Here is a 12,200-nt window from a genome sequence, read left to right as displayed (position 1 = left end):
ACTCTTTAATGGTCTGAGAAACGACTACTGGAGTTTTCAACAGATCTTTATTCAAAAGTTCGATATCCAGTATACAGGTTCTTCAGACACGTCTGCCCACAACGGTGGCCAGGGCTGAACTAACGCGCGCAAGTGCCATTCCTTCTCTCCAGAGATGCTCCCTGTCCCCGCTGAGTTACTCCAGCCTTTTGTGTCTATCTTCAGGGAGGTTCTACCGCAGTTGTACAGGGTCTTGGTGAGACCACACCTGGAGTATTGCGTACAGTTTTGGTCTCCAAATCTGAGGAACCCAGATTGTCATCTCCCATTGCCCCTACACGGATGCTGCCTGACCTCCTTTGGTCTCCTACTCTGAGGAAGGACATTGTTGCCATAGAGGGAGTACAGAGAAGGATCACCGGACTGATTCCTGGGATGGCAGGACTTTCATATGACGAAAGACTGGATAGACTCGGCTTGTACTCGTTAGAATTTAGAAGATTGAGGGGGGATCTTATAGAAACTTACAAAATTCTTAAGGGGTTGGACAGGCTAGATGCAGGAAGATTGTTCCCGATGTTGGGGAAGTCCAGAACAAGGGGTCACAGTTTAAGGATAAGGGAGAAATCTTTTAGGACCGAGATGAAGAAAACATTTTTCACACAGAGAGTGGTGAATCTCTGGAATTCTCTGCCACAGAAGGTAGTTGAGGCCACAGTTCATTGGCTATATTTAAGAGGGAGTTAGATGTGGCCCTTGTGGCTAAAGGGATCAGGGGGAATGGAGAGAAGGCAGGTACAGGATACTGAGTTGGATGATCAGCCATGATCATATTGAATGGCGGTGCAGGCTCGAAGGGCCGAATGGCCTACTCCTGCACCTATTGTCTATGTTTCTATGTTTCAGTTTAAACCACCATCTGCAGTTCCTTCTTACTCTTTGTTCAGCAAAACAGGTCCTATTCTCATGATATTATTCACCTCAACTAAGTATATTCTTCTCCTCCATTTGCTGCAGAGAATACAATCCCAGTTATCAAATCATTCTTCAAAGTGAAAAAAAAATTCCAGCCCTGTCAATATGTTCATAAATCCAGGGCTGCCAACATTGGGTGAGAGTTGGGAGTGAGAAATTGCGATAGGCCATCCCGATGGAATGTAGCGACATTTCATACAATATATATATATATTAAATGTAATATTTGGTGTTATTTTTAACAAATGTTACATATTAAATATAATACCAAATATTACATTTAATACATAAATGTATTGATACATATTGTATTAAATGTTACATATTATATTAAATATAATCAAATAATATATATGATATTATAATGTTATATATAAGATTAAATATAAGAGTAAATATTTATTAATAACATAATTAGATATTATATATGGTGTTATATATTGTATTGTATATTATATCAGATTTTAAATATGCTATTACATATTATTTATGCCATTGTACATGTAATTGAATATTCTTGGTGGATGAAGACAACAGACGGTTGATTTGAATCAGACTTATTCACAATGTGATTCACAGCTAACGTGTCTTAACAATTGCAGCTGACACAACTGACCACAACGGTGGTCTCACAGCGACTGAAGCAAAGATCCTATAGCGGAGCAAGATAGACCACTCCTGCTAGATGCAATGGGCTGACGTGTAGTACGCAACGGAGCGGAACGTGGGCCTTTTTTTCATCCATTTCAGTAACCGGACCCGACCCGACCCGCAGTGTAATCAACGTTGCGGGGGAACAGTTTGTGTTAATAAATTATAATTCTGAAAATGAGGAGAAGATTTTTCCCAAAGAACTTTTATTTTTACGAGGAAGTTTCCGTAACCGGCTTCCGTCTCCGCGCTAGTATCTTTGCTCCGCTACGGGATCTTTGGTGCGGAGACGGAAGCCGGTTACGGAAATGGGGCCGAAAATGACCCGTGAATCTGCCCATGACCGTACTACGTCTATTTCGTCGAGTGGACCATCTTGCTCGCTGTAGGATCTTTGGCCACAACAGTGGTCTCACAACGACTGAAGGGCAGAGCCCTGAAAACTGCATGAAAACACGACCCCTACCAGAGTCACGTGCGCGTGGATTCCGACCGCAGGGTTCGATGCTTGTGAGCACCAGCGGGTGACAATAGACAATAGACAATAGGTGCAGGAGTAGGCCATTCGGCCCTTCGAGCCAGCACCGCCATTCAATATGATCATGGCTGATCATCCAACTGTTTTATTTATTCATGTGTGTATATATTAAAACAATGGTATATGGACACACTGATCTGTTCTGTATTCATCCTGTCTATGTTCTTTACGCCATATGCAAGAAGAAGAAGCAGAAGAAGAAGAGGAGGAAGAAGCAGCAGTGGTTTGTGGATGTGAGGTGGAACCGAGTTGCGGGGAGTGGCTGCCCCGGGGGCCGGGGGATCGGGATATCGGGGCCACATTAGCGGGGCCGGAAGTGGGGCCCACATTAGCGGGGCGGAAGTGGGGCCCACATTAGCGGGGCGGAAGTGGGGCCCACATTAGCGGGGCCGGAAGTGGGGCCACACTAGCGGGGCGGAAGTGGGGCACAAATTAGCGGGGCGGAAGTGGGGCCCACATTAGCGGGGCCGGAAGTGGGGCCACACTAGCGGGGCGGAAGTGGGGCACAAATTAGCGGGGCGGAAGTGGGGCCACATTAGCGGGGATGAGGCGATGGCGGCCGCGGACGGCCGGGAGACTGTGGGCGGTTTCCCGCTCCTGCTCCTTCTCCCCGGGCGGCGGGAGCGCGGGGCCTGTGGGGCCTGTGGGGCCTGTGGGGCCTAGTGCCGGGGCCCAGCCTCCACCACCCCCACCCCGCGGGTTGTCCCGGCGGCCGGCGCTGCTGCTGTTCCCGGGCCAGGGCAGCCAGGCGGTGGGGATGGGGATGGCCGGCTCCACGCTCGCGCTGCCCCGGGTCAGGGACATGTTCGCCGCCGCCCGGCAACTGCTCGGCTACGACCTGCTCGACGTGTGTGAGCGCGGGCCCCCCCAGATGCTGCTCCACACCCGCCACTGCCAGCCCGCCGTCTTCATCACCTCCCTGGCCGCCGTGGAGGCGCTCAATGCCCGGCACCCCTGGGTGGGTGGGGGTATAGGGGTGGTGGGTATAGGAGAAGGGGGGTGGGGGAGAGGTGTAGGAGAGGGGGGGTGGGGGAGAGGGGTGGGGCGGAGGGAGGTTTATGATGTTGGGGAAGTCCAGAACAAGGGGTCACAGCTTAAGGATAAGGGGGAAATCTTTTAGGACCGAGATGAGAAGAACTTTTTCACACAGAGAGTGGTGAATCTCTGGAACTCTCTGCCACAGAGGGTAGTTGAGGCCAGTTCATTGGCTATATTTAAGAGGGAGTTAGATGTGGCCCTTGTGGCTAAGGGGATCAGGGGGTATGGAGAGAAGGCAGGTACGGGATACTGAGTTGGATGATCAGCCATGATCATATTGAATGGCGGTGCAGGCTCGAAGGGCCGAATGGCCTACTCCTGCACCTAATTTCTATGTTTCTATGAGGGGGATATAGGGGGCACAGAGAGGGAGGGGGGGGGGAGAGTGTGGAGGGGACAGGGAGAGGTGTAGGAGAGGGGTATGGGGGCACAGAGAGGGGGGGGGGTAGAGGGGACAGGGAGACAGAGGGAGGGGGCAAAAAGGGCTAGAGGAGGCAGGGAGAGGGTGGAGGGATAAGGGGAGAGGTGTAGGGGCAGGGAGGGGGGGGGGTAGAGTAGCATGGGGGAGAGTGGTAGAGAGAGAGGGTAGAGTAGGCAGAGAAATGGGTAGAGGCAGAGAGAGGGGGAGGTAGATGAGAAAGTGGAGAGGGCTGAGAGAGCAGACGGGTAGAGGATCCACGGAGAGGGGTAGGTAAAAGGGGGTAGAGTGGTGCATAGAGAGCAGGGTAGAAGTCACAAAGAACGGTTCTAAAACGCAAGAGACAAGGAACAGGCAGAGGAGACACACAGAACAGTCACAGAACTTAGGAAAATACTGACGACGCAAGAGACTGCAGATGCTGGAATCTTCAGCAAAACCAAGTGCTCTGGAGGCAGTGGGCAGGCAGCGTTTCAGGTCTGGACCCATCCTCAGACTGATCGCCTGAAAACATGGGACATCTCCTTGTCCATTCACTTAGCCTGCCCATTCCCCCTTGAAGCCAGTCTGCCTCCTCCTTGCTCGCCACACTGCCACCCAGCCTTGCACCACAGGCAAACATTACTGTATTGGGTGGTATTATGAATGTCGACGGTGAATTTACATTTTGGCTGCTTACTCCTCCTATTCTCTGCCCACCGATCTGTTCTCTCTGCACTGGCCACAATGCTGCACATTGCCCAGGCTGTTTGTTAGAAGCAACACAATCAGCGATCATCTTGCCCGTTCAATTTCACAAGCACTCTTTTTTTAAATCAGTGAATATCAAATATTCAGGAATACAAAGTCTAGCTAACCCCACTTTCCCAGCCTGTGTCATTCAAGTCAATTGTAACATACAGGGCCTCCATAATGTTAAGGCCAAAGACACATCATTTATTTATTTGCCTCTACTCCACAATTTGAGATTTGTAATAGAAAAAATCACATGTGGTTAAAGTGCACATTGTCAGATTTTATTAAAGGCCATTTTTGTACATTTTAGTTTCACCATGTAGAAATTACAGTAGTGTTTATACATAGTCCCCCCATTTCAGGGCACCATAATGTGTGTTTAATTGCCACCTTATTGCAGGTATAAGAGAGCTCTCAGCACCTAGTCTTTCCTCCAGTCTTTCCATCACCTTTGGAAACTTTTATTGCTGTTTATCAACATGAGGACCAAAGTTGTGCCAATGAAAGTCAAAGAAGCCATTGTGAGACTGAGAAACAAGAATAAAACAGTTAGAGACATCAGCCAAACCTTAGGCTTACCAAAATCAACTGTTGGGAACATTATTAAGAAGAAAGAGAGCACTGGTGAGCTTAACATGTGATTTTTTCTATTACAAATCTCAAATTGTGGAGTACAGAGGCAAATAAATAAATGATGGGTCTTTGTCCCAAACATTATAGAGGGCAGTGTAACTGTTGTAGCCTCTGCTGTTGCAGAGATGTGGTTGAATGTGGGTTGGGGACTTGGTAAAAATCTAAATCTTGGTCTCTAGGCCAGCAGCCAAAGGAATAAAAGTTGCCTGCGTATTCCCTCCGCAGATGCTGCCTGACCCGCTGAGTTCCTCCAGCACTTTGTGTTTTTAATAATGACATTGAATTGATAAAACAAATTATATTAGGTCATAAGTGATAGGAGTAGAATTAGGCCATTTGCCCCATCAAGTCTACTCCGCCATTCAATCGTGGCTGATCTATCTCTCCTTCCTAACCCCATTCTCCTGCCTTCTCCCCAAAACCTCTGACACTCGTACTAATCAAGAATCTCTCTATCTCTGCCTTAAAAATATCCACTGATCTGGCCTCCACAGCCTCCTGTGGCAAATAATTCCACAGATTCACCACCCTCTGACTAAAGAAATTCCTCCTCATCTCCTTCCTAAAAGAACGTCCTGTAATTCGGAATTTTTTTTGACGATTGGAGTTTTTCTTCTATGGGAGAAGTGTTTATTGAAATAGAGCGAGCATTACTATATGGAGCCAAGGTTGTGTAACTATCTATCTCTGGGCTGAACCCTCCATGGTGTTGAGTGGACAAGCTAGATGCAGGAAAACATTTCCCAATGTTGGGTGAGTCCAGAACCAGGGTCCACAGTCTTAGAATAAAGGGGAGGTCATTGAAGACTGAGGTGAGAAAAAACGTTTTCACCCAGAGAGTTGTGAATTTATGGAATTCCCTGCCACAGAGGGCAGTGGAGACCAAGTCACTGGATGGATTTAAGAGAGAGTTAGATAGAGCTCTAGGGGCTAGTGGAGTCAAGGGATATGGGGAGAAGGCAGGCACGAGTTATTGATAGGGGACGATCAGCCATGATCACAATGAATGGCGGTGCTGGCTCGAAGGGCCGAATGGCCTCCTCCTGCACCTATTTTCTATGTTTCTATGAGTGTATTAACATCGCTATCTTTCCATCTGTGTCTTTAGGTAATTGAGCAGTGTGTGGGAGCAGCAGGCTTCAGCGTGGGAGAGTTTGCTGCTCTGGTATTTGCCGGTGCCATGGACTTCACTGAAGGTGAGGCTGAGAAAGGCTGAGTCCAAACACTTGCTGGTCCACACCTGAGTTTCCAGGTGTGGTCTGCTACCTTGGTAAGAAAATTAATGTTGAGAAATGATTGAAGAGAAAATGGCGTCGAGTCACAGAGAGGTACAGCGCGGAAACAGGCTGCAGTTGTACAGGGCCCTGGTGAGACCACACCCTGGACTATTGGGTGAGTGGGCAGATGCAGTACAATGTGGATAAATGTGAGGTTATCCACTTTGGTGGCAAGAACAGGAAGGCAGATTATTATCTGAATGGTGTCAGATTAGGAAAATGGGAGGTGCAACGAGACCTGGGTGTCCTTGTACATTAGTCACTGAAAATAAGCATGCAGGTACAGTAGGCAGTGAAGAAAGCTAATGGCATGTTGGCCTTAGCGAGAGGATTTGAGTTTAGGAGCAAGGAGGTCCTCATGCAGTTGTACAGGGCCCTGGTGAGACAGCACCTGGACTATTGTGTGCAGTTTTGGTCTTCTAATTTGTGGGACTGCAGCGTAGGTTCACTAGGTTAATTCCCGGGATGGTGGCACTGACATAGGATGAAAGAATGGGTCAACAGGGCTTGTATTCACTGGAATTTAGAAGGATGAGAGGGAATCTTATAGAAACATATAAAATTATTAAGGGATTGGACACGCTTGATGCAGGAAAAATGTTCCCCATGTTGAGGGAGTCCAGAACCAGGGGTCACAGTTTAAGAATAAGGACATTTATAACTGAGATGAGGAAAAACGTTTTCACCCAGAGAGTTGTGAATCTGTGGAATTATCTGCCTCAGAAGGCAGTGGAGGCCAATTCACTGGATATTTTCAAGAAAGAGTTGGATAGAGCTCTTAGTGCTAACGGAATCAAGTGATATGGGGGGAAAAGCAGGAACGGGGTACTGATTCTGGATGATTAGCCAGGATCATATTGAATGGCGGTGCTGGCTCGAAGGGCCGAATGGCCTCCTCCCCCTATGTTTGTATAATGACGGGTTTGTGGGCAGCATGAAGTCGTGTCAATGGTCCGGTGGTACTTTATTGCCTCGTGTACCTAAGCACAGTAAAATTCATTTTGTCTGTACAGTTCAATGGCAAGTGTGTACAGTTCGGTGGCGCAGCGGTAGAGTTGCTTGCTAGAGTGACCCAGCTTTGGTTCAGACCACCGGAGCTGTCTACGGAGTTTGTACGCGCCTGTGACCACGTTGGTTTTCTCCGGGTGCTCCGGTTTCCCCCCCACACTCCAGCTTTGCAGATTAATTGGCTTCTGTAAATTGTCCCCAGTGTGTCAGACAGAACTGGTGTACGAGAGATTGCTGGTCGGCACAGACTCGATGGGCCGAATGGCCCGTTTGCAGGCTATATCTTTGAACTAATCAGTCCTACCATACATTAGGTTAAATTGCGCAAGATAGTAAGACAGTAGAACACACTGAAGGGGCTGTCCCACTTGGGCGACCTAATCCGCGAGTTCTGGCGAGTTTGCCCTCGACTCATACTCGCAGCATGGTCGACACGAGGTCGTAGGAGGTCTTCATAACTCTCCTTCATGCTCAAGAGTGGTCTCCGCGTACTCGATGCCTCAGCTAGGTCGCGGCGTTTTTTCCAATATGTTAAAAAATGCTCGCAAACAAAAAAGGTCGCCGTGGAAAAAATGTATACTTTTTTTCCTCGTAGGTTTAGTCGTAGTAGGTCGGCATGTTAGTCGTAGGTAATCGAAGGTAGTTGTAGATAGTCTTCATCATAGTCGAAGGGAGGTCGAAGGAGGTCGTCTTCACTCTCCACTATTCGGTGTCCAATTTTACCGAAGTTAGTCGTAGCTAGTCGAAGCTGGTCTTCAACATAGTCGAAGGAGGTCTTCAACATGTCATTTTTTCAAACTCTTCGAAACTCGCCAATTAGGTCAGCCAGGTGGGACAACCCCTTGAGTCTGTACACAAGAGTGGCCACGTTTCAGGAACCTCTTGTCCAAACCCTTCAAGTCCAAACTTCTCCATCATCCTCGTCACATAAATGGCGAATCAATTTCTGATGCAGAATATTGGAAATGATCGTGTAATCTCAGTCCACAATGATGCGGCATAGGCATTCTTTAATTTGTTATTTGTTACCAGTTTATAATATAACTCTTCTTTGCTCATCTGGTCCTTGCAAGATTATGAGCATTAATCCACTTTTGCATTTCTGGATGCACTTAATGTTTGGTTTCGAGACCCTACGTCTTCCTCCCCTTACCCAGGTCTGCACCGACCATTGATCACCCGTTCACACTAGTTCTATGTTTCTCATCCACTTCCTACAAGCTTGGGGCAACCACGTAGCCACAGGGAGAACGTGCAAACTCCACACAGACAGCACTCGAGGTCAGGATGGAACCCGTGTCTCTACTTGCTGCGCCACAGTGCCGCCCCCAATGTTAAAGATCGATTAACTCGGTGTATTGGTAAAGGTGCTGGAGATGGGGTTAGACAATAGGTGCAGGAGTAGGCCATTTGGCCCATCGGGCCAGCACCGCCATTCAATGTGATCATGGCTGATCATCCCCAATCAGTACCCCGTTCCTGCCTTCTCCCCATATCCCCTGACTCCACTATTTTTAAGAGCCCTATCTAGCTCTCTCTTGAAAGCATCCAGAGAACCTGCCTCCATCGCCCTCTGAGGCAGAGAATTCCACACACTCACCACTCTCTGTAAGAAAAAGTGTTTCCTCGTCTCCGTTATAAATGGCTTACTCCTTATTCATAAACTGTGGCCCCTGGTTCTGGACTCCCCCAAAATTGGGAACATGTTTCCTGCCTCTAGTCCAAGCCCTTAACAATCTTATATGTTATATGTTGGATGAATGTGTGGAGATGGGAAGTGCGCTGATTGACATTGTTTTCCTGCCCAGCTCTGTACGTGGTGAAGGTGCGCGCAGAGGCCATGCAAGAGGCATCGGACTCCACCCCCAGCGGCATGCTCTCCGTGGTGGGGCGTGCTGAGACCCGCTACAACTACGCCTGCCTGGAAGCCCGCGAACACTGCAAGTCCCTGGGAATTGAAGAACCTGTGTGTGAGGTTGCCAACTACCTGTTTCCCAACGGACGTGTGATCGCTGGACACCTGCAGGTGAGCACACACACACCTGTCCCACAAGCTGCACAGACACCTGCAGGTGAGCATGCACACCTGTCCCACAAGCTGCACAGACACCTGCAGGTGAGCATGCACACCTGTCCCACAAGCTGCAGACAGGTGTATCCAGTATAACATAAAAAATCATCACACACTGCTTGATGACCAACTCTGCACCTTTAACACAACATTTCAAGAGTGGGTTTAATTTCAAACAATAAGAAGGTAACGTTATATTTCAGGCTTGTATTTGATCTAAGTAAGCCACACGTTATATGACAAAAAGATTTTACAACTTCAACTCATTATGTGATTAGTTGAAGATGCATTTTACAACCCATTTTTGCTATAGAATAAAGTATGATGCTTCTATTTTGTAAAACTATGAGAGGCATAGATAGGGTAGACAGTCAGAACCTTTTTCGGCGGTTGGCAATGTCTAACCCTAGAGTGCGTAGCTACAAGGTACTCTACATTTCACAGTACCAATTGGTGCATGTGACAATAAATGTCTCTTGAATCTCGTGAATCTTGAAGGTGAGAGGGGGAAGCTTAATGGAGATGTGCGGGGCAGGTTTTTTACACAGAGGATGGTGGGTGTGTAGAGGCCACTGTCAGACAGCACCCGTAGTTAGGATGGAAGCGGGGTCTCTGGCGCTGTGAAGCAGCAACTCTCCCGCTGTAAGTGTAAGCGGCTGTTGATGGTGTTAATGCCGAGCATGTTCTGGTTGACCCCACTCCCCCCATTTTAAGTGCGACGAGACCCTGAAAGTATTTTGTTCTTCCCGCAGGCTCTTGAGTTTTTGCAGCAAAACTCCCGGAGGTTTCACTTGGTGCGCGCCAAACTGCTGCCGGTCAGCGGCGCGTTCCACACCCGCCTCATGGCGCCGGCGGCCCCCGCCCTCCGCCAGGCCCTGCAGGACATCAGCGTGGAGAAGCCCCTCATCCCCATCTACTCCAATGTGGACGGCAAGAAGTACATGCACGGCCCACACATCCGGCGGCTGCTGGTCAAACAGCTGGTGTCCCCGGTGAAGTGGGAGCAGACCATGCACGCCATGTACGAGCGCCAGCAAGGCACCGACTTCCCCGACACCTTTGAGGTGGGGCCAGGGAAGCAGCTGGGCACCATGTTGAGGCAGTGCAACATGAAGGCATGGCGACAATATCGACACCTCGACATGGAGCCGACCGATCAGAGTGAAGAGGAGTGAAGTCTTTCCAACGTTCCCTTGCACAGGGACTGACCAAAGATGCCTCGCGCTTTACACCAGGTCTACAACGGAGAGACTGATGAGTTGTGGAAATTCTCTCCGTGCTTTTATGGACATCCACACTTGCAGAACCTAACACAGACACAAAAAGCTGGAGTAACTCAGCGGGACAGGCAGCATTTCTGGAGAGAAGGAATGGGTGACGTTTCGGGTCCGGACCCTTCATCAGACTGAGTCAGGGACGGGGAGACTGGAGGTATGAGAAGGTACAGAACAAAGTAGAGCCTCGGAAAGGTGGAGCCCACAATGGGCCATTGTTGGCTGGGGACCTGGTGATAACGAAAGGGTCTCCACCCGAAACGTCACCTATTCCTTCTCTCCAGAGATGCTGCCTGACCCGAGTTACTCTCAGCATGTTGCGTCTATCTTCAGTGTAAACCAGCATCTGCAGTTCCTTCTTCCACACTCGGAGAAACTACACTGGTCAGTGAATGATTCTGAAAGTGATATACAGGTTTAGAATTAATTTGGAGTTATGTTGTTATCCTATGTATGAAGTGGATTGGTAGAATGTAACATGCTGTTCATCCAAAGAAAAAACAAAAAGCTCTCTCATTTGGGGAACTTTGCCCTTTATGGACAGGTGGCACAATGTTATATTTTGTAATTTATAAAAGTAGTCATGTTTTGATGCTTCAAATTATTTTCTTTGATCTCGTGCTTCTCCAGGTCAAATGAAAAGCATTTGGTCTTTCCACGAATGGTGCTGGCTGCAGGAAGGTTTGGTCTCATTATAAGATAATAGACTTTAAGTCCTGTCCCACGGTACAAGCTCATTCCAAGAGTTCTCCCGAGTTTGCCCTGATTCGAACTCGGAGATTTACGGTAATGGCCACTAGTCGGTACTCGGGGCTCTCGTGGACATTTCTCATCATGTTGATAAATCTTCACCAGTCTTCCCGAGCTTACCTGCTGTTAGCGAGTCTTCCCGAGTACCTGCCGTTAGCGCTAAGAGACGTCCCCGAGCTCCGACGCACCCGCTCCGTTCATTCTCCGTGCTTACCACGAGTTTGATTTTTTTTTTAAATCGGGAGAGCTCTTGGAATGAACTCGTACCGTGGGACAGGGGCTTTTTGATGTCAGAATTGGCCCAGTCTGTGTTTTACTACATTTCAGATTCACAAGAAAAACGAACCCGAATGTTGGGCCAACCCTCTAGAGATACAGGAGATAGACACAAAAGATGAGCCGGAAGCCAGAGGATTGGGCAAACTTTGAAAGAACAACAGGGTATTACGGGGAGAAACGATGTAGTACGAAGGTAAGCTGGCCAAGAATATAAAGGAGGATAGTAAAAGCTTCTTCAATAGACAATAGGTGCAGGAGTGGGCCATTCGGCCCTTTGAGCCAGCACCACCATTCAATAAAATTATTATGGGATTGTGATAAGGCTGAATTATGTTAAAAATATAAGAAAATATTAAATGGATTCCTGGGCCAGCTTACAAATTATATTTAGTCTCAAAGCAGGTGTTTCTCCAGTAGATTGATACAGAAAGCCAAGTCTAGGCTTGCCTCGGGTTGCTGTGTATTAAGGTAATGACTGACTAAGATTTGTCTACCATTTGATGAGAGAGGAAGGCCAGATTAATCCCAGTAAGGGGTATTGAGATAATGTCCGATGCCTTTAATATGTAAAAAT

General features: G+C 48.1%; 1 protein-coding gene across 1 annotated transcript; it reads left to right on the top strand.

Annotated features, from left to right (window-relative positions):
• The first annotated feature begins 2,664 nt into the window (after positions 1 to 2,664).
• On the top strand, positions 2,665 to 11,198 carry mcat (malonyl-CoA-acyl carrier protein transacylase). Its single transcript, XM_033037461.1, has 4 exons — positions 2,665 to 3,101; positions 6,076 to 6,163; positions 9,061 to 9,278; positions 10,076 to 11,198. Exons 1-4 carry the CDS (start codon positions 2,688 to 2,690, stop codon positions 10,496 to 10,498), a joined length of 1,143 nt encoding a protein of 380 aa, XP_032893352.1. The 5' UTR covers positions 2,665 to 2,687; the 3' UTR covers positions 10,499 to 11,198.
• Positions 11,199 to 12,200: the final 1,002 nt, after the last annotated feature.

This window comes from Amblyraja radiata, chromosome 19 (genome assembly GCF_010909765.2).
Source record: "Amblyraja radiata isolate CabotCenter1 chromosome 19, sAmbRad1.1.pri, whole genome shotgun sequence".
In the NCBI taxonomy this organism is placed as follows: Eukaryota; Metazoa; Chordata; class Chondrichthyes; order Rajiformes; family Rajidae; genus Amblyraja; species Amblyraja radiata.
The sequence above is the reverse complement of the archived record's forward strand: the minus strand, read 5'-3'. Positions and strand labels throughout refer to the sequence as shown.